Raw genomic sequence first — 19,889 nt, 5'->3', positions numbered from 1 at the left:
TTGAAGTCTTTCATAGCCTCTAACCATTTTTGTTGTTGTTGTTGCTGTTGTTTGTTTGTTTTTGTTTTTGTTAAGCATTGCCCTGTATTTGGCTTCATCCATCACCAACTTGTACCAGTTCCTTGTCTACACCACCATAATGCTACAGAAGCCCTTTTTGGATTTTTTTTATGTTATTTATTTTTTACTCTAAATGTGTGTTACTGTATTTTCCTTTCAATTCGTGCTTTTTAATGATGTAGTGCCAGTGTTCCTACACTAGAGGGAGCTAACTCCCCACTTTGAATAAAATGCAACTTTAGCTCCAGAACACTGAGCTTTAGCTCCTTATGCTAGCTATGCGGCCGCAATGACTTTATTCTTTTTGCCTCTGTAAAAAGTGTTTTTTATAGCATATAACTTCCACGCAGTGCGTTCGACATGGACGAGCCGGACACGGCAGCGATCCTACCCGAAGACCTCCTCAGCGCCTCGTCAACGGACGACCAGCTGTCCGACTCTGAGGACCGCAAAGACGAAGCGGGCTCACCGGCCGCCAGCAGCTCGGCGCCGCCGTCGTGCCGCTGCCCCGTCCCGGTGTCCGTGGAGCCGGTGCTCTTCCTCTCCATGTTCTCGCTGGCACTTCAGGCCCCTCTGACCACGCAGTACCTGTGGGACCGACTGAGTGAGGACCTCGGCTACAATGGCTCCAGGAGGTCCGAGTGCAGCAACAGCTCAGTGGACCCCGACCCGCTGCAAAAGGTCACGAGTTGAAATGTGTTGCTTTGGGGTCTGTGGGTTCACACATCGCTGGGTATGAAAGAGAAAGCAAAACAACCCTTTAGGTTCAAATGAGCAATAATACAAAACCTGATCAAACACACAAATCTGGTGTGTTTATATCTAAATAGGTGGCACAATAAATAAATAATTATTTATTTAAAAAAAAGATAATATATATTATTTTAAACTGAATTAAAGACTATATTTAAAATATAACTATTGTAAATGTGTAGAAAAAATTATATTCTGTTTTATTACATTATTAATTTATAACTAATGTATTATAATTAGTATTAGCGTTTATGCAATAAATTGTGACATTGTGAATATAATAATGTTCAATAATGTGACATTGTGACTATAATAATGATCATTGTCATGATCATCAGTATGATTGTAAACCCCTCAAAAATGATTTTGTAAGTCAAATGCTTTGTTTCTTATAAAACCTATTTAATTATTCTAATCACAGCTAATGTATTCTAATAAAATTTAAATATGTTGTTATTATTAACATTGTAAATGTTTTCTAAATATAGAATTATAAGATTTCACAAAAATCATGCATCAAATAAGTTATATAAATTATTATTTTTTAAATGGTTACTTCTATTAAGTGGCATGATCTCTTCACTAACAATAAAATTCAGCATGCAGGAGTTATTTCTTCATAAATGGATGAAAAGAAAAGGTCAATATATAGGTCAGTATTTGTGAATATCAGTTTATTACTGATGTGTAATTAAAGAGTTAAAGCTGCAAAAGCTGTTCAGAAAATAGGAACAGCATCACATGATGCAACTGAGAGGAATTTGCTGAGGATGCTCAAAAAGGGAAAGGTTCATCCATTTTACTCAGGAAACAGAATATTTTAGCATTCAATTAGATACAATTAAGAAATCAAGTTGCACTAAAAAGCAGGAAGCTTTCATCCTGTTCATCTATTTGTTTCTGTTGTTTTTCTTCAGGAAGTTCAAACTCTGACGGCTCACTGGAACCTGTACATCAGCCTCGGGGGGTTTTCTGTCGGGCTCGTGGTTGTCCCTCTCCTGGGCTCTTGGAGCGATGTGGCAGGTCGCAGAACCGTCCTCGTCCTCCCCAACTTCGGCCTGGCGCTGCAGGCCGTGGTCTACCTCGTGGTGATGTACCTCAAGCTGCCGGTGGTCTACTTTCTGGTGGGCCGGCTGCTCAGTGGCCTCTCGGGGGATTTCAACGCCATTCTGGCCGGCTGCTTTGCCTACGTGGCGGACATCAGCGACAGGAGGTCCCGGACCTTCAGGGTGGCGATTCTGGAAGCTTGTCTAGGCATTTCAGGGATGTTGGCCAGCATCATAGGAGGCCAGTGGCGGCGGGCACAAGGGTGAGAAACAACGGTTACAATGTTCCCTACTGGAAAAGTCACTGCACCCCCAAGAAAATACCAGATTATTATGAGTTCGTATTCACTAATTTGTGGTTGTTGTCATATTTTCCTCAGAAAACGCAACTAATCTCAAGATCTAACAAATGACTATATATTAAGTAAAAACAATAGGAACGGGAAGTGACCTTGTGTGCCTACTTTCGTTTTTGGTAAACAGTTGAAAGGAGCATGAAATGTGAAAATGGATCGTTTTCTATGCTACTCAAATTTCCCAGATTCAACATCTCAAGATAAAACAAGGAAGGTCACATCCAACGTTTGGCAGTATTTCTGATATTTGAAGCAAAATTATCGCCATTAACTGATGTGATATGCTTTTATTGTGATGCGTTTTTCAATCATATCGTCCAGCCCTAATATATTCTTTAATTAAATAGCATAATACCACATATTCATTATTATCTTCTGTGTGTGTTGAGAACCACAAGAACAAATGATCCTCAGTGAAATGCTTAGCCACCAGTTTTCTGCCACCCATTAGCAGAAATCTGGTGAGAAAAATGTTTGCTGTGTGCACTTCTACTGTGAAACCCCAAAAAAAACATACCATCTCTATGAACAATGTTTTATGTATGTGTTTTTTTCCAGTTACATCAACCCGTTCTGGCTGGTCCTGGCCACCAACCTGGCCTCAGCTCTCTACGCCTACCTGTTCATCCGAGAGTCCGTCCGTCCGGACCCGAGCGCCAGGCTCCTCTCTGCTCGCCACTATAAAGCCGTCTGGCGCCTCTACTCCACAGGAGGCATCAGCGGCGAAGGCGGCGGAGCGCTGCTTCACAGGGTCAAGCTGTGGCTCTACACGCTCTGCTTCTTCCTAGTGGTGGCCGTTCACTTCGGCACCAGAGAGCTGTACGTGCTGTACGAGCTGAGCTCCCCTCTGTGCTGGGACTCGGCTCTGATTGGCTACGGCTCGGCCGCTCAGGACCTGGCCTACCTGAGCAGCCTGCTGGGGTTGAAGGTCATGCAGCGCTGCCTACAGGACTCCTGGGTGGCTCTGGTGGGCCTGGCGTCCAACATCATTGGGCTGGTGGTCTTCTCTGTGGCGGATACCACCCAGCTTATGTTCACAGGTGAGACGCTTCAGAAAGTCGGAAGCAGTTTCTCAAAATATGTGACACTGAGTTAATTTTAGAGGATTTAAATTAGCAAAAAAGGAAAACAGTTTTTCCGACTCGTCTCCTCGATTCGTCGTCTGACTACAGGAATTCAGAGGTTCCTTATATTGAAGAACTGTAATCCATATTGGTGGCCGATCGTGGAATCAAAATGTTCATAGTTTTATACACCGCTATCTCACTCTGTGTATTTATTTTTGTTCTATGTTGGCTTATGCAGTTTATCTGTCTTTTTTTTAACTACATGTTTATTTTTTATTTATTTACTGCTTTGTTTATTAATATTGCATGTGGTGTTTTCCTTTTGTGACGGGTCATGTTTTACTTTCTTATGTCCTTGATGTTATGTAAGAAAAGAGAAACAAGAAGTGAGTTTTAACAATACATCTGCATTATCATCAGTATCAGCTGCAGGAGTCAATAACTAGTAATTAGTAACTAAAAACAGTGTCAGCGATCGGTGTGGTCATTTTCTCTTAGTGTCGAAAGAATAGAGAAACATACGGAATATCAGTAATCAATGGTTATCGATCGTAACAGCAATATTAATATCAGATATTGATATTAAGGCAAATTTTCATACTGGTACGTTTCTCTTCAGGTCTTAAACGTTTCATGGCTTTCAAGATGTCTGATAAAAATCAGCTTAGCACCTCTGGTTATGGAGGCAGGTGCTGACATGCTCATATTTTCAGGATATTTCTTGACTTTGTTGCTCTTAGTTCTTGGCCAATTTTTTGAAAATGACTCATATTCCTTTAATAATCCCTGCAAAACTCAATAAAAACCAAACTATTTCTATTCTCTCAAACTGTTCTTGGCCACAATCACCAACATTACCAGAAGTAACGAGATGAAACTCGCCTGAAGCTGAAGATTGTCTTGCATTTGGTTTTTCTGCCCAGGTTACGGCCTGTGTTTCCTCTTCATGGCTTCCACTCCCGTCCTCAGGTCAAAGCTCTCCAAGTTGGTTGACCCATCAGAACAAGGTCAGCGAGCTTCTGGTCCTCTGAATGTGGTGTTTTAGTTTAGCCAGCATTCAGGTGCTTCACATTGGTATGTGTGTGTGTGTGCGTGCGTGTGTGTGTGTGTGTGTGTGCGTGTGCGTGTGTGTGTGTGTGTTTTCTGTCTCTCAGGGGCCTTGTTCGCCTGCGTTGCCTGTGTGGAGAGCTTGTGTTTCCTTGTGGGCAGCAGCCTCTTTAACTCCATCTATCCAGCCACTCTGCATTTCATGAAGGGTTTCTCATTCCTGCTTGCTGCCATCATCCTCCTCATTCCTACTGCAATAATTGGGTGAGTTGTCTGTTTTCACTGCAGGGTTCCTGGTCTGCAGTCATCTGTTTTCACATTATTCCTACATCCAACGATTTGAGCATCATCCACCCAGTTTTCCAAGATCCATCCAACAATCTATCCATCTTTTTCTACATTACACCTTTGTTATCCATCCATGCCTTCATACTGAATTGCATTTTGGTATAGAGGGTGAATAGGAACCTGGTACTGTTTCTGCATTTCAATGGTTTTTGTTGGTTACCAACTGTTTCAAGTCAAAAATCGACATATGTGTCTGTCTCTGTAGAGCTCTACAGTGTTTGGACCAGCAGAGGGCACACAGGGACTCTACATCCTGAGTCCTAAGAGCCGGTTCTGACGCGATCCATTTGTGGAGATTCAGTACTCATCTTGTCTGTGGTGCTGTTGGAAACTGGGATCCTAACAAACATGAAGGCTGCTATTCTGCAAAGGGATTCTCCTCTCCAGAGTGACTAAAACGTCGAGACCAAAAAGTGAAGAAACAACCATGTGGGCTAACCTCCCTCGATTTGTGAGTCAGTCGAGCTTCAGACGAGGACACAAATGTCTCGCATCATTTAATCCAGGCCCATTAATATTTTATATGTTGACTCGAAATGTTTTTGTACAGATCTCCATGTGAATTTATTAACTACAATAGTTAACTACGGAATCACAGTATTGTTCAATAATAGCCACGTTGAAATCACCTTTGATTTCTGATTATATATCAAAAACGGAGGCAGCTTTGTCTGTTCCAGTTAAATCTGTCTTTTTAGAAAAAGTTCTGGAAATTGTGCAAAAGAAAAAACAATTAATATGTAATATTTAATTCAATTTTATTTTGTCCATTGTGAGATAAGTAAAGTATATTTTTAACTGAATTTACATTAGTTGTAAATGAAGAAACTCTTTTGATGTGCTGTAAGCAAATTATTTTTTTACTTGAATCCTTGTTGAGTTTTAACATGTGACGTTTTGTCACACTAAAAAGCATTTTGCCAAAAACTGTGAAGAAAAAAGAACAATGTATTCATATGATTGTTTTGAATTTGAAGTTTGACTTTTCTAAGCCAATGAACAACAGTAAGCTTGAGTATTATGTTGGTAATGTTTTAATGCTGATATTAGTAACCTATCAAAATAAGGTGGAAAACTCCAAAACTAAATTTTGTTTGACGGTGGTTCAGGAGGTAGTAGTCTGTCGTGTAACATATGGGTTGCTGGTTCAAACCCCTGTTACTGGTTCGACACTTCACCTGCCTTGCCTGATAGTTGTGGTCAGAGAACCCTCCGTCAGTCTGCTGGGCCATATTGTAGCTTAGTACCATCAACATGTGAATGTGTGAATACCTGAATATATTACATGAAGCACTTTGGATTCTTCTGGACGAGATCAAGAGCTATACAAGTACATTTACTGTTTCTTGTGTTTTCATGCTATAACAGTGCTACACCAGATTTTGATTTCGGATAAAAAATAAACTCTGATGAAAATAAATTTAACTTTGAATCATTTATTTGCTCAGAAATAATCTTCACATTTCTGCTATTTCTGGGTGATTTCGTCAAAGTCTACGGTTGGAAGTTTTAGTGTGTTTCATGAATTCAACTGGTTGAGTGGATGGGTTTTTTCTATCATACAGAAAAGTAATTAAAAATTTTAAAAAGTCTGGAAAACCAAAAATTGTTTGTTTTTATTTGGAAACATACAGTAGTATATTGAAAAAATGTGGGGCGTCAAGAACTCAGGTAAAGTTCTTTCCTGAGTAAGAACTCAGATAAGAACTGATCATATCATCGGTGATGTGATCGCTGGTCATATCACAGTTAACATGAAAAATGTATGGTCTAAATACTCCTGGCCACAAATTCAAGTATGTTGATGTCATTTAAAAGGTAAACATTATTTCAGAGTTGGCCCAGAGTACCTGGTGTTCATTCTGAAGAAACGATGAAGTCACACAGGTAACCACATCCTCTCCCGGTCGAACACCTGAAGGGAAGTGTGAAGCTTTTGATGCTTTTTAAGAGGATTTTTTTTCTGGGAACAATTTATCTTCCTTGTTTAGACCCACTCTGGTTTTGTTTTTCCTTCTTCTAAAGTTGTCGTTTTTCTTCTTATGTGGGATGTATACAAAACGAATGAAAAATGTGTTTTGTTTGGGTAAAAACATAAAAATTTTCATCTAAATTTATTTGACAAAAATGCCAGAAATTGTAATTTCATTCACCTGTTTTTAGAAAGGGGGCACTAGAGGTTAATGTTACTACAAGATCAGAAAACAAGATCAATTTTAATTGTGAATCCCACAAGTGCATATAAATAGTGCTAATTAAAATGCTACAGTAGATTAGAAACTTCTATTCATGGAGCAACACACTTAGCCTATAAACTCTGATTGACTGGTCTGTGTATTTTAGAGGAATTACATAAGTTATTCAATAAAAACATCCTGACTGAATCGTCTTGAAAAACACCTCTCCCCTCTATGTGAGCAGGTTAATTCAGGCTGTAAAATTTACCAATGCTGAATTGCAGAGGGTTTACAGTTTCGCAATATTAAATTTAACAGCTGCCTATTGTTGTGCTTAATACCACATGTATTTACCGCTTATTTAAAGGTTTAATATTGTTTCATTGGAGAAGTAATGCCTGTATTTAGATCAAACACTTGAAGTTGCTTCTGTAAAAACAAAGAATTTATTTTTTAATGAACAGAAAGCTAAAACAGCGGAGTCGTTTTAGAGACCTGGATTTATTTATTATATCATATACATGATACAGAAAGAATAAGTGCATATACAATAACCTTGACTGATACTGAAGGGTTGGGGGAGCCTTCAGAAATTGCTATTGATGATGATGTTGCTGGATGCCAGTGACAGCTGGTCTATCGCTTATTTTCCTGAGATATAGAAGGCATATACTGAATGTGATTACACCAATACAGCAGTTAGTGAGGAATGACATTAACGGCTTAATTACACACAATCTGGAGTTCCCTTTTTAAGTCTTATTGTTTAAGGATTAAGGACCTGTTCACTGATTTGTGTCAGCGGGCTAAACAAATACTTCACATGCTGTCGGGCAGAGCAGGGAAGGATGTTCAATAGGATGTTCAATGTTCGATAGGAAGATGGCATCACAAACAGTCCTGCACTCGTGTTTGGATTGGCTCATTACTTCTTCTGACTTTTGGATTTGTCCGGGGCGTCGGTTGTGTCGTGGCGTCCTTTGAGAAAGCGAATGATTTTCTCAATTGAAGCTTCTTGATATTCATGAGACCATCTGTGACAAGAGGCAACACAAGCAAACTGGTTCATTCATACAGAAAACCTGGAGTGAGTAGTTTGAAGTGGTAAAGTAAGGCTATGTGAGTGGAAGTGTAGTAAAACTCACTTAATGCCATTGAAGTTGAGGATTGCTCTCATATCCTCTGGCAGTGACATGGGGTCAGGCCACATGAAGTTATCTGTGACGGGGACAATGTTCTTTTTACCACTCAGGGCCGTGGCTATTTCCTGCAAAATAAATGTCACTTTAAATATTAAGTTTTAATGTGTGAATGCATGAAGGAGTGGAATTGTCTTCAAATATCAAAGTGACAATTGTGCCTCACAGCAACATACCAAGTAACAAAAACAACACACTTTGCATTTTGCATTGTCTTTTTTTCCTTATTTGTAACAACAAAAAAAGCACATCTCATCACACTCAAACATATCTACACTAATGAGAAATTTAACTGTATGTTCCTCCTGACCTTATGCACCCAGTCCTTCATGGCGGTGTCGCCCATGCACTTGTCAAGCGCGTTGGCAGAAAGGACCAGGATGAAGTTGCGTGCCCTCTGTACGCTCTGGATTAGTTTGTCTTCAAATTTACCCGCTTCCAGCTTCTCCACATCTATAAAAACACTGTAACCTCTAACCTGCAGGTGCACCTTCAGAAGGCTGGAAGATGAGAAAAAGAAACAAATTGCTTAATTTTTCAATAATTCTGGAGAACATTTCAGGTAAAGCCCTATTGGGGCTTACCTGGCCAGTTGGGAGCCAGTGGTCCGACGGTAGCTGATGAACACGTCAGGGCCTGGAGGCTGGGCGTCTGTGTGGCATGGCTTTAACGGCCTGCTGATGGCGGAAAGTATCTTGGCTCGGTGGACTCCGTTACCAATATGGCAGTCATGCTGCAGCTGCTGGTCAGTCAACTTCTCCATGTTGTTGCGGTCCACGCCTGATTGGACCAGGCCATAGGTGTACTGTCTAAAACGAGGATCCACGGCAGCCAACCAGTCAGCCATGTTGTTAGGGTCACATGTGGAGTAGTCGGCGTAGGTCTTCAGCACACGCAAGTCTCTTAGAAACCTGGGTGAAGACCAAACATTTGTTTCTTGCAGACATGTGACATTTTACATCAGGTTTGTGTTGCAAACTGGTCTGATCTTCTTGCCTCTTGCGGGTGAGACCTGCAGCCATGTTGAGGTCAGAGCTTAGATCTTCATCTGTGATGTTCAGTAAGAGATCTCCATCCACCTGAAGCTCCTATGAGATACATCAGGACAAAGAGGCACTTACAATCTCAAGGTGATTTTAATGTCTTTACAAACATATACATACTAAACATTTTCTTATTACGTCACCCCTCAGTGACAGACTTCCATGTATTCCCTTGCGTTTTTGAGTGACATACTAACACAAAGGATTTCATACTCCTGAAATGCACGGAAAAGAATGCACTGTTTGCCATTTTTGTTGACAAAAACTTTTCTATTATTGTGTTTGTTACATAGAACGACCAGAGCCTGTGAATTTGAGATTTAGTCACTATCTTTTGGAGGAAACTGTATTGCTCTGAGGTCCTTGTTGGTTTTTCTTAGACCTACCTGAAAGCGGTCACTGAAGGCACTGAAGCCAACCTGCTGCAGCCATGTCTGCACCTCGCAGGTCTTCCAGTTGGGCACACAAGACAAGATTCGCTTTGGGACTTCTTCTCCCATCATACTCAGAGCCCTCTTGGCGAGACTGGAGGCCGTCCCATTACTGGAGTACATGACGATTCTTTTAAGGCTCTGCACTGCACCGATCTCTTGAAATATCTTAAAAAGGAGAAAATAAGTATGTAAAAAAGAAAAGCTGACATAATTATTTGAGAATTATGTCAGCTGGAGTGATTGTACCTTAGTGTTGCGCTGCCGGGACTTGATGCTGGTCTCGACACAGAGATAAAAGGCTGCAATACACTTCCCCTCCACTCTTGCGCCATCTAGTAATGGCAATAGGTGCTGAAGGTCAGATGCCGTCTTTCCCTGCATGCAGTCTGCACTGTCCAATAAGCAGCGGGCGAAGTCATCAGGATCCAAAGAGGCGATGAAAGGCTCCACCAGCTCCAGCGTACCAGACCTCACCACCTCTTCCTCGATCTCCCTGTTCGCAGCCAACACCGTCACCGCCAGGCAGGCGTGGAAGCGGATGAGCTCGTCCTCTTTGGAAAACGCCAGAGGGAAAAGCCACTCTGCCGCCTGCTTCTCAATCATCCAACGCTGACAGCGGTGGCCCCCGTACATTGCGCAGTTGGCCAACGCCACGGCACAGTGGCGCAGCACGGTGGGGTCCGTGCCCCGGCACCAGAAGAGGAGGGCGTCCAGGGCACCGTTGGAGATGAGCTGGACGGACGTTTCCTCTGTGTGTTTGAACATGTGCTCCAGGATGCCAGAGACGCTGCGAGCCAGCTGGGCATCGTCCTGCTGTTTAGTCAGATTAAGGATGACCCCAAGACCAATGCGTGCTACATAGTCCCTGTCAAGAGAGGGATAAGAGAAAGATCAATAACAACAGAGGAGGTGCTAACTGGTTGGCAGATCTAATTGAAAGCCATGCTTCCTTACCCAAACATATAGTGGAAATGAACTGGACACTGCAGAAACACACGTGTAAATGTCTACAGCTTGTGGTTGCAGCTGGCAAACATTAAAAAAGGTGAAGTTTTCAAACTAAACGTTATAAAATGTGATATACTAAAGAAGGGAGGATACCTGAAACCACAGATTAATGTTTGAAACGGGGACGTGCCTGGATGCTACAATAGGACAATGACCCCAACCACAAATTAAAACCTGGATTTAAATAAATAAAGCAGACTACATTAAGACTCTAGAATGGTTAAGACACAACATAGACCTTAACCCATTCAATAGTTACGAACTAAGGTTACAAACCAAATCAATGCCTGGAAAAATACAACATTTAGATAAACACTGAAAAGTTTGACTTTAGGTAAAACAAAATAAACATATCAAAACCCAGTCAGCAGAATCTCAACCCTTTATTGCCTGTATTATCAACTAACAGCATCAAAAACCTGTTGAGTTAAACTTCCTTTCAGTCTCTCAGAGTCCCTACCTGTTCTCTGAGATCAGAATCTGCTCCAGCAGCTTCGCAGACTCATAGATGATCTCCACCGCGGACGTCTGCTGCAGCTGAAGCAGCAGCTCCAGGCCTCCGTCCAGCCGGATCCTGTTGCAGATCTCCTCGGCCACCTGACGCCCCACTGTGGGCAGCACCCAGGCCTCCTCCACCAGCTGATAAATCTCCGCCACGGCCCTGCGGGTCTCGTCTGAATCAGAGTTCTCCTTGGCGGCCTTGAGGCTCCTGATGGCTTCGCGCAGGGCGGGGAGGGAGTCCTTCAGGGCGGCCTGCACGTCTGCGCTGAGACCCGGGGAGACCGGCTTGGGCTCGCAGCCGGAGCCGCTCCTCCCCCTCTGCAGCCGGCTGACATAGTCCGGCACAGTGAGTCTGTCTGAGCTGAACATGGAGGAGAGCCGTCGATGGAGCCTCAACAGGAAGAGCGTCAGAGACAAGAGCATCGACTGACAGAGACGGAGGGAGTTTCCTGGCCTGCAGCCGTTTCTACAGGCCTCCGGTTCAGGCTGATGCTGCTGCCACAGAGCGTCACGTTGAAGCCAAAACCCAGAACAAATAAATAACACCCGGCAGCTTTCAGCACGTCGCATCACCTGCACTCTGCTGTTTTCTTAAGCTGATCCTGAACTCCGCGGATGTTTAGTCTGCAGCTCTGTCCTCCATCAGTAAAGCTTTGTCTTTTCTTCAAACGATTAAAAACTGAAGCTCATTGAACCACAAAAAAACACATGAATTTCCAGGAAGAAAAGGCTCTTTCTTTCCTGACGAAGAAAGAGATGTTGAGCGTTTCCTCATTCAGTGGAGACAAAGGATGATTGTAGCTGTCATAGTCCTCGTTTCCACGGCAACCAGTCTTTTATAAAAGACTAATGGAGCGAAATGATCAACAGGAAACGCTTCTTTAGAGAAACCCAACACTTATCGCGTCATTCAATTGAGTGTAGGCCGTCACTCCAGCGAGAGGTTGGGGGGGAAAATAAACACTCAGCCGCTGGGTCTCCATCCTCCTCCCCTCCACCTGCAACAACAGCCGATCAGAGCATGCGCACAGCGAACGGAGTCTCTGCTGTGAACACTTCGGGCCCCCTGCTGGAGAAATGGGGAAAAACATCCAAACTCAAGAAAACAGGAATAAATTCAGTTAAATGTAACTTAAAGTAGTGAGTAACTTAAATTAACGATTACAGCAAAACATCTGGGAATAATTTTTATTATTATTATTATTTTAAAGGGTACTTTGTTATTTGTAGAGACTTATTTAAAATTATCTTTCATATAATAAAATGATATATATAGGGTATAAATAACTATAAATGAATAATAATTATCCCCAAACCTTCTGCACATTGTTTAAAGGAATAGGGAGAGTATAGAAAGTGCCTATATTTGCATGTGAATTCATCTCGATCAGAGATTTGCTTGTATAACTTTTATTCCAACTGCATAATCCGGATATACAAATTATTAAATAATACCATCAAAATCCAGCTATTCAGTCAATAACAGTTTGTCTTTGTAATATTTTCTGGCATTTAAATTTGAAAAATGCTTAATGTAGATCACTTTCTTTCCCCCGTTTGATACAGTTTAGTCCAAAGCTACGTTTCCTGTATTTGAGGAACTTGTTCTCTATTTCTATTGTGAAAATCCTTGTTTCAACCACATTGCTTTCAGTTTTCTGACTGAATGCTAGGACCTTTTTTGTTTGTTTGTTTGTTTGTTTGTTTTCCCTTCTACAACCATCCTATTGTGCTCAGACAGGCGTTAAATTTCAGATACAGTAGACTGAGAAAAGCTAACATATTTACTCTGTATTAATAACAAAGTTGTTTGGTTTTGCATTTTGTCGTTCTTGACAGCTCTATTGATTGAAATTTTCTGTTTAAACAAAGAGGTGCAAAAAAACCTTAATTAGTTCCCCAGGGAGCCTTAAATGACAAACTCCACTATCCTCCAATCACAAACTCATGATCTACAGTAAAATATGTCAGACAAACAACATGTCCACTGATTGGGTTTAATTGCCTGCTTTTACACTCTATATCCAAAAAGTAAACTAATGTTCCATAACAAACCTCTGAGATCTACAAATGAACAGCTGAATTTACGCAAAGATTGTTTCTCGTGGACTGACTGTATTTGCTGCTTTTACTTCTGGTTGTAAATGTATTGCATTTCTTGAAGGGCCACAGATTCAAAACGACTTGATATCATGTCACAAATGTGTCTTCGGACTTCCCACCAGGCAGCAGAGAGGAAAAAAAATATTTCTAATAAGATCAGATTTATTCATCTTACTCAGGAACAGTACTCCTTTTAGTGGATTTGGATTATTGTTGCTGTCTGCCTGGGAGAAAGGCCCAGAGGCAAAATTGCTTTTTGAAGGTTGTTTTTTTTCTACCTCTTCTTGCTCATCATTTTCTGTAGGACGTGTCTGATTTGTGTCCGTTTCTCTCTAAAACCATCTATGCGCTCTGTTTTCTGAACAGTTTGTAAGACAGAGCTGTCCACTTGTCCTGACGCATATCAGAGGTCCCACATAAGAAACATAACTTAAACATAATGCCCAATACCATCGAGTTCATAAAATATATAACACTGGTTTTAACCAAAACCAGATGAAATGGTTCCTGAGCAGAGGGTCAGACGGATCCAGCATTTTGTTCTTTATTGATTCCTGTCTTTTTCCGTCCAGGCTCGGCTGCTTGTGAACAAACGAAGTTAAAGTAAACAGAGGGAAGCGGGGTGACTGACACATGTTTCCAATAACCGGAGCACATGGTTTATCATTACCTCCTCAGTCTGCCTGCTGGCAGAACAGAGACAGCATGAAGTTGTGTTTAATCCTCCTGCTCTCTCTGAGCGCCAAGGCCTTCGCTGAGGAGATCTTCACTGGTGAGTGATGCAATAAAAATTAAGCAAAAAGTATTTTCTATTTCAGAAACGACTTCTTTTTACCCTGTTTAGCATGTAAGATTTGTCCTTTTCAGGGTCAAATGGAAAACATTTTTGAAATTATTCTGTTTATTCTGAATTTGATGGACTAATTAATTAACTTTGATCTGGTCAGAAGCCCGTTTTTTAAATGTAGACATGGCAGAACTCTGAAGGTAAACTAATAAATGTTTCAATGGGGAATAATTTGTCGGTTATTTAAAGAGCCAAAGGCATCAGCTTAGAAAGAGAAACCGACCTTTTATTAAAGAGGTAAAATAACAAGTAATCATCTCACATTGATCTTGCATTAGTTAGCGATTTATCTGAAAAACTAAAACTGCAGTAAAATAACTCAGCAGCTCGTATACATGACTTAACGTTTTCACATTTTTCACTTTAAAATAGTAAAAATTAATTTTTTATGAAACACACCAACTTAAAGCAGCACATAGTTGTAAAAGAAGCTGTGAAGGAAATTTGTTTTTCAGAATGTTTCAAAGATAAAAAAAAATAAAAAATTGAAAAGTGTGGCTTGCATTTGCATTTCTGAACCATGCAGAGTATGTATTCGGTAGAACCACCTGGCGCTGTTGCACCTGCAAGGATCTGTGGGTTTGCTACCAGTTTTGCATGTTCATAGACTGAAGTTCTTCTTTTTAAAACACTAACTTGGTCGGACCGGATGAAGAGCTTCTGTAGACTTTCGTTTTCAAGTCCTGCCACAGATTCTCCGTCTGGACTTTCACTGATCCATTCTAACACTTGAACATGTTTCGGTCTTTACCACCGTGTTGATGCTCTGGCTGATCTAGTTACTATGGCTGCTGTTGCTCTGTTTAAAGATGAAATACCATCACATCCATCACACATACAAGCATCCTTACACAGCATGATGCTGCCACCACCATGTTTGGAATTCAGTTATGGAATTCACAGTATTAGCTTTCCATCACGCCGTTTTACATTCAATTCAGGACACAAGTTGATCATTTGGAGAATTGCTCTCATTGCTGCTCCTGTTACTTCAGATAAAGATTCTTTATTGGCTCTGTAGCTTCACCGCTGTGCTGCACTCAATTTATTTTCAGGCGATCGATTGAACAGACGTTCACAAGTCTAGAGCATATTTTATAAACTTTAAACTTCTTCACATCTTTATTTCTCTGCTGTTTGCTCAATAATATCTAAGACCTTCAAAAAGAAGTAGTTGTTAAATCACACACCAATTGGAGTAACGTGTTGTGCAATAAGAGTTTATCGGGAAAAGTCCTTGACACAGCTTTCGATTCCTGATCTTAGGCGTTTGCTGAATGTCTTCCCCATCTCTTTAACCAATTTTTTGTTCGGTCACCATCATCAAAGGCCATTAGAGCCATACAAACTTAAACTTCTGAAGGCAACTGCTTGCACTGGATTTTATTCAGTGAAACCAGAGTAAAGAAAACTGAAAACAAACGCAAAAAACACTTAGCAAAACAACAAATCCTTTTTGTTCCACTTAACAATGATTCACTTATTTATTGTTAATCCATCACTTTAACCATCAAAAAACACTAAAGTTAGTGCCTGGCATCCAGAAAGCCAATAATTTGCCCGAAAAGTTTTTGCCATGAATAATAGTTTGACTAAAATAAATCAAATAGCTGCACAGTGTCTCACAATGCTGCACAGTGTCTCACAATGCTGCCTGAATGCAGTCCAACAATTCTGTACTTTGATTGTTCCAAGAACTGACCCTTTCTCGAGTAATTAATCAACAAAGGAGGATCTAACTAATCATGTCGGTATAATTGGGAAAACCTGATTTTTTCCTTGTGATGTTCTATCAAAGTCCCATGGGAACTACAATCAAATAAAATTTAATCAAGAACCAGAGGAAATTAATTTGTCTGGGAGAGTCACTAACAACCAGAATCAGCTCAGGGAGACAAACTGAACGAAGTGCGTCGTTTCATCCAAAGACTCTTGTCTGGACCAATGTGAAAACGGCTTTCAGGCTCAGAGGAAGTGCCAGTGTGACTCCATGTGCAAGTATTACAAAAGCTGCTGCTCTGACTATGAGGCCATCTGTGGCATGACGAGTAAGAACCCTCTCCGCCCATTCGCTCCAAACCATAACCTGCATATTTAATACCGTCTCTGCTCAAAATCCCCACATAAGCACTGCTGTTACCATTACTCGTGTCTCCTCAGCTCGTGGCGACACGTTTGTGTTCGCAGAGGACGATGATGATGATGGTGATTTGTTTGGAAGCACCACGCCAACCCCAAAAGGTCCCGCTGATGTTGCATCCACCGGGCCTCCTGTCTCAGACTTCAACCAAAGACTGCATCAACATCCAGAGACCAGTCTGAAAATGACAAAACCTCCACGGCTGGTGAATCAAAGAGTGACTCCCGAAAGTGATCTCGCTGCCACGACTGGAGCTCCTCAGGCTCCTTCAGCCACTACCGCTGCTCCCAAAACCACACTGGCCACCACAGTGACCACCACCACTGTTAGCGTCACCACAGCAGCTCCTGACCCAGATGCTGTGGTCTGCAGTGGGAGGCCATTTGATTCCTTCACGCAGCTTAAAAATGGCTCCATCTATGCCTTCAGAGGTGCTTTGTCTCAACTCCAACAACATTCATCGAATCATTATTCCTCTGGTTTGGTTGTGATTGTGAGCTTTCTGCTTCCCAGGGGAGTATTTCTTTGAGATGGACCAGAAGTCGGTTCTTCCCGGTTACCCAAAGCTGATAAAAGATGTGTGGGGAATCAGCGGGCCGATCGACGCTGCATTCACTCGCGTCAATTGCCAGGGGAAGACCTACATCTTTAAGGTGACGGCAACTCTGAGGCATCAACTGGCAACTCTCATCGTCCTCTGGTTTCTAATGTTTGTTCTGACTAAAACTTTCATCAGGGAAACAAGTACTGGAGGTTTGATGACGGCGTCTTGGAGGACGATTATCCACGGGACATCAGCGTCGGCTTTGACAAGATTCCTGACCATGTGGATGCAGCGTTCGCCCTTCCTGCTCACAGCCACCATGGAAAAGAGAAAGTTTATTTCTTCAAAGGTACTTCCAGAACTTATTGTTGTGTCTCTGGTATTTTCTTCTGTTTTGAAGGTGATTAGAAGCTTCCTAGATGCGTGGCCGTTTTCATTCTGTGGTTCCATCCAGGCGACCAGTACTATGTGTACGAGTTTTTGCACCAACCCTCCCATGAGGAGTGCGCCGCCATGTCTGAGAGGTCTCCGTCCACGCTGTTCAGGCGCTACACAGATCTGTACCGCAGCAACTATGAGCAATTCTTCACCGAACTTTTCCCTGACTGTAAGTTTATTAAGAGGATTGAAACAGCATAAACTTTTTTACGCTTTGTCACCTCACAACCACAAACTGACATATTGTGCCAATGTGACTCCGACTTAACGTACTTTCATGATTGTGAAGTAAGAGATCTAGTTGACAATCTGATGATAGATTTAAAAAAAAAAAAAACATTTTCAGATGCTCTTCATCCAATCTGTCTAATCTTGAGCAACTTTGCAAAGGAGACTGGGAAGCATGTTCCTGTTTACATGCACAAAGTTACTGGAGATACACCCTAAAAACAGTTCTAGTCGTAATTGCAGATAAAGATGTTCGACAAAGTATTGGCCTGAAGGCCCTTGTTTCACTTTTCAGATTTTTATTTTTAAAAGGGAAAATTTTCTTTCCTTTACACTTGACAATTATGTGCTACTCTGTGTTTTAAAAGAATTGCCGTAGTAAAAAACAAGAAAAAAAAACGTGGGAAAGTTCAAATGGTGGGAATAATGTTTCAAGGTTCTGTGTACTCTATGAGAGGAAGAAGCATATCTGCTTGCTGATGACTCTGAACGTCTGCAGTGCCTCAGCATCACGACAAGCATCACTTCATCAACAAAGACTGGAAAGGCCTCAAGTCTCCAGTGGATGGCGCCATGGCCGGCAGGATCTACGTCGCTCCTCTGAGGTCATCGTCCCATCCCAACCAGCAGTACCAGCAGAATGGATGGCAGAGAGGTCGTAGGCGGCAGAACCGGTCTCCTACCTGGGGAACCATGGCCGAGCAGGGCATGAGCATGGGCCAGGGGTTTGCTGAGAGGGGCATGGAAATGGGTCTGAGATTGGCAGAGAGGAGGATGGAGATGGAGGAGAGGCTGGGCTGGGACTGGGACAGGCGGCAGGATCGGGACCGGGACCTGGACAGACGATGGAATCAAGACTGGGACCAGAACAGAAGGTGGGACAGGGACTGGGACCGTTACAACCAGAACAACAGAGGCAACTACAACACCAGGAACGATCGATTCCTCCAGGGAGAAATACCCATCCAGAGTGTGTACTTCTTTAAAGCAGGTAAATAGTAATATGTAATCATTTAAACTCATAGTAAATTTACGTATTATGTTCATAATTCAGATGTTCAAATTATATTGTATGAGAATGTATTCAACCTCACACTAAAACCAAACATGACAATTTTACGTGGTCAGCTTTATGCTGCCGATCGACAAAAACCACCACATCATTTTGAAGTTAAAGAAAATGATAAGCAGTACCACTTAGCATCACAATGATGAAAAAGCAAATCAAAGACCTCATCTCGTCTTAAGCTGCCTATGAGCCATGTCTCAAAGCATCATGGGAGATGGGATCCAATCGCATATGTTTTTTTTAACATTACTATACAATAAAAGAAATGATTGTGGTCTGAGAACAAAACATATTTAACAAAAGTTAAACCAGTTGTTTCCATCCTGTCTAAACTGAAATACCTTCCTGCTACAAAAGTAAAGGCTAAACAGGTTATTTATTTTAAAAATATTTGAAATCAGTCACGTTTACGATCAACTCCTTATTTAAGCCAACCCAGTTTGCATCAGAAACTCGTAACATTAAAAGCACTCAAAGATTTTGCACATTTTAACAGATGGAAAGTCTGAGTTTTACTGCAGATTTAGTTAGAAATTAATTTTATTATCCATCCAACTCTGTCTGGGAGACGTATTATGGTAACCAGTTTCACATGCTCTTTACTTGTCCTCATGACAAAAACGGAAATGGCTTAAATCATGGCAGTTCCTGTTTATGATCGCTTGCTGTGTGATACTTTCCATGTGCCTCTAATCACAAGGCTTTTCTCTTACTTTTTTATGTGACATAACTCAACAAAATAATAAAGTCCTGCGGCACATCTTTAAAATATCTACTATCAAGGATGAAGCTCCCTGAAGCAGTGAAATAGTTTGAGAGTTTCCAGTTTGACATAAGACTGGCTTGCTTTTGTTTTCCAGATAAATACTACAGAGTTGACCTCAGGACCAAAAGAGTTGACCCTGCTGTGCCTCCGTACCCCAGATCCATCGCCAAGTACTGGCTCGGCTGTCCAGACCCATCTGGAGCAGAGAAGAAGTAGCTAAACGTTTTCTTGCCAGTTTTTATTTGTGTGTGTCATGTGAGTTTAAAGTAATGTGTCACCAACGAGTCGTTGTCACAAAAACCGCCTGCGCCGGTTGTGAAAAGTTCACAAAACATCGGCAACGCAACTCATGAAAATAAGCAAACGGCAGCATTCAGAGAAAGTCCAAACAGTCAAAGTTCAGACGGCTGATTTTCTGAGTGGCTCGCTTGTGTGTTTACAGCGTCAGCTGATCCACTTGATCAAACACAGAACAGACTCAGTTCAGACCGTAAAAGACAGAAAGGACCTAACACTACAGCCTGGCTTAAAACAACCACTAACTCCTAAATCTTCTTTTATTTTGTGTTTCCTATCTGTAACTTTGACTTTGTGGCGAGAATAAAACACAATAAACTTAAGAGATGTTCCTGCCAAACAGCAGCGCTTCATGCTGGGTGTTTTTCTGTTTGAGGGAATGTTGACCTGAAGGCTGTGGATGTGAAAACATGTTTAC

The 19,889-nt window shown here is 41.6% G+C and overlaps 3 protein-coding genes across 5 annotated transcripts; 2 read left to right on the top strand and 1 right to left on the bottom strand.

Annotated features, from left to right (window-relative positions):
• The first annotated feature begins 220 nt into the window (after positions 1–220).
• slc46a1 (solute carrier family 46 member 1) lies at positions 221–6,266 on the top strand. 2 transcript variants are annotated; one of them, XM_055028824.1, is made up of 6 exons: positions 224–741; positions 1,731–2,122; positions 2,774–3,255; positions 4,206–4,289; positions 4,437–4,593; positions 4,883–6,266. In XM_055028824.1, exons 1-6 carry the CDS (start codon positions 421–423, stop codon positions 4,932–4,934), a joined length of 1,488 nt encoding a protein of 495 aa, XP_054884799.1. In that variant the 5' UTR covers positions 224–420; the 3' UTR covers positions 4,935–6,266. The 2 variants fall into 2 exon arrangements, with proteins under 2 accessions (XP_054884800.1, XP_054884799.1); XM_055028825.1 differs by lacking the exon at positions 4,437–4,593 and having other exon boundaries at positions 221–741.
• Positions 6,267–7,336: 1,070 nt separating this feature from the next.
• Positions 7,337–12,073, bottom strand: sarm1 (sterile alpha and TIR motif containing 1). Its single transcript, XM_055028821.1, has 8 exons — positions 10,999–12,073; positions 9,777–10,395; positions 9,483–9,695; positions 9,050–9,141; positions 8,638–8,964; positions 8,364–8,553; positions 8,000–8,121; positions 7,337–7,888 (listed from the first exon to the last, which is right to left on the bottom strand). The coding sequence occupies exons 1-8, from the start codon at positions 11,607–11,609 to the stop codon at positions 7,780–7,782; spliced, it is 2,283 nt and encodes a 760-aa protein (XP_054884796.1). The 5' UTR covers positions 11,610–12,073; the 3' UTR covers positions 7,337–7,779.
• Positions 12,074–13,760: 1,687 nt separating this feature from the next.
• Positions 13,761–19,813, top strand: vtna (vitronectin a). 2 transcript variants are annotated; one of them, XM_055028822.1, is made up of 8 exons: positions 13,761–13,914; positions 15,918–16,037; positions 16,150–16,560; positions 16,643–16,782; positions 16,866–17,022; positions 17,128–17,280; positions 17,839–18,330; positions 19,269–19,813. In XM_055028822.1, the coding sequence occupies exons 1-8, from the start codon at positions 13,776–13,778 to the stop codon at positions 19,388–19,390; spliced, it is 1,734 nt and encodes a 577-aa protein (XP_054884797.1). In that variant the 5' UTR covers positions 13,761–13,775; the 3' UTR covers positions 19,391–19,813. The 2 variants fall into 2 exon arrangements, with proteins under 2 accessions (XP_054884797.1, XP_054884798.1); XM_055028823.1 differs by lacking the exon at positions 15,918–16,037 and having other exon boundaries at positions 13,779–13,914.
• Positions 19,814–19,889: the final 76 nt, after the last annotated feature.

This window comes from Poeciliopsis prolifica, unplaced genomic scaffold (genome assembly GCF_027474105.1).
Source record: "Poeciliopsis prolifica strain line A6 unplaced genomic scaffold, Auburn_PproV2 SCAFFOLD004, whole genome shotgun sequence".
NCBI classification, from domain to species: domain Eukaryota; kingdom Metazoa; phylum Chordata; class Actinopteri; order Cyprinodontiformes; family Poeciliidae; genus Poeciliopsis; species Poeciliopsis prolifica.
This window is presented reverse-complemented; position numbering and strand designations above follow the sequence as displayed.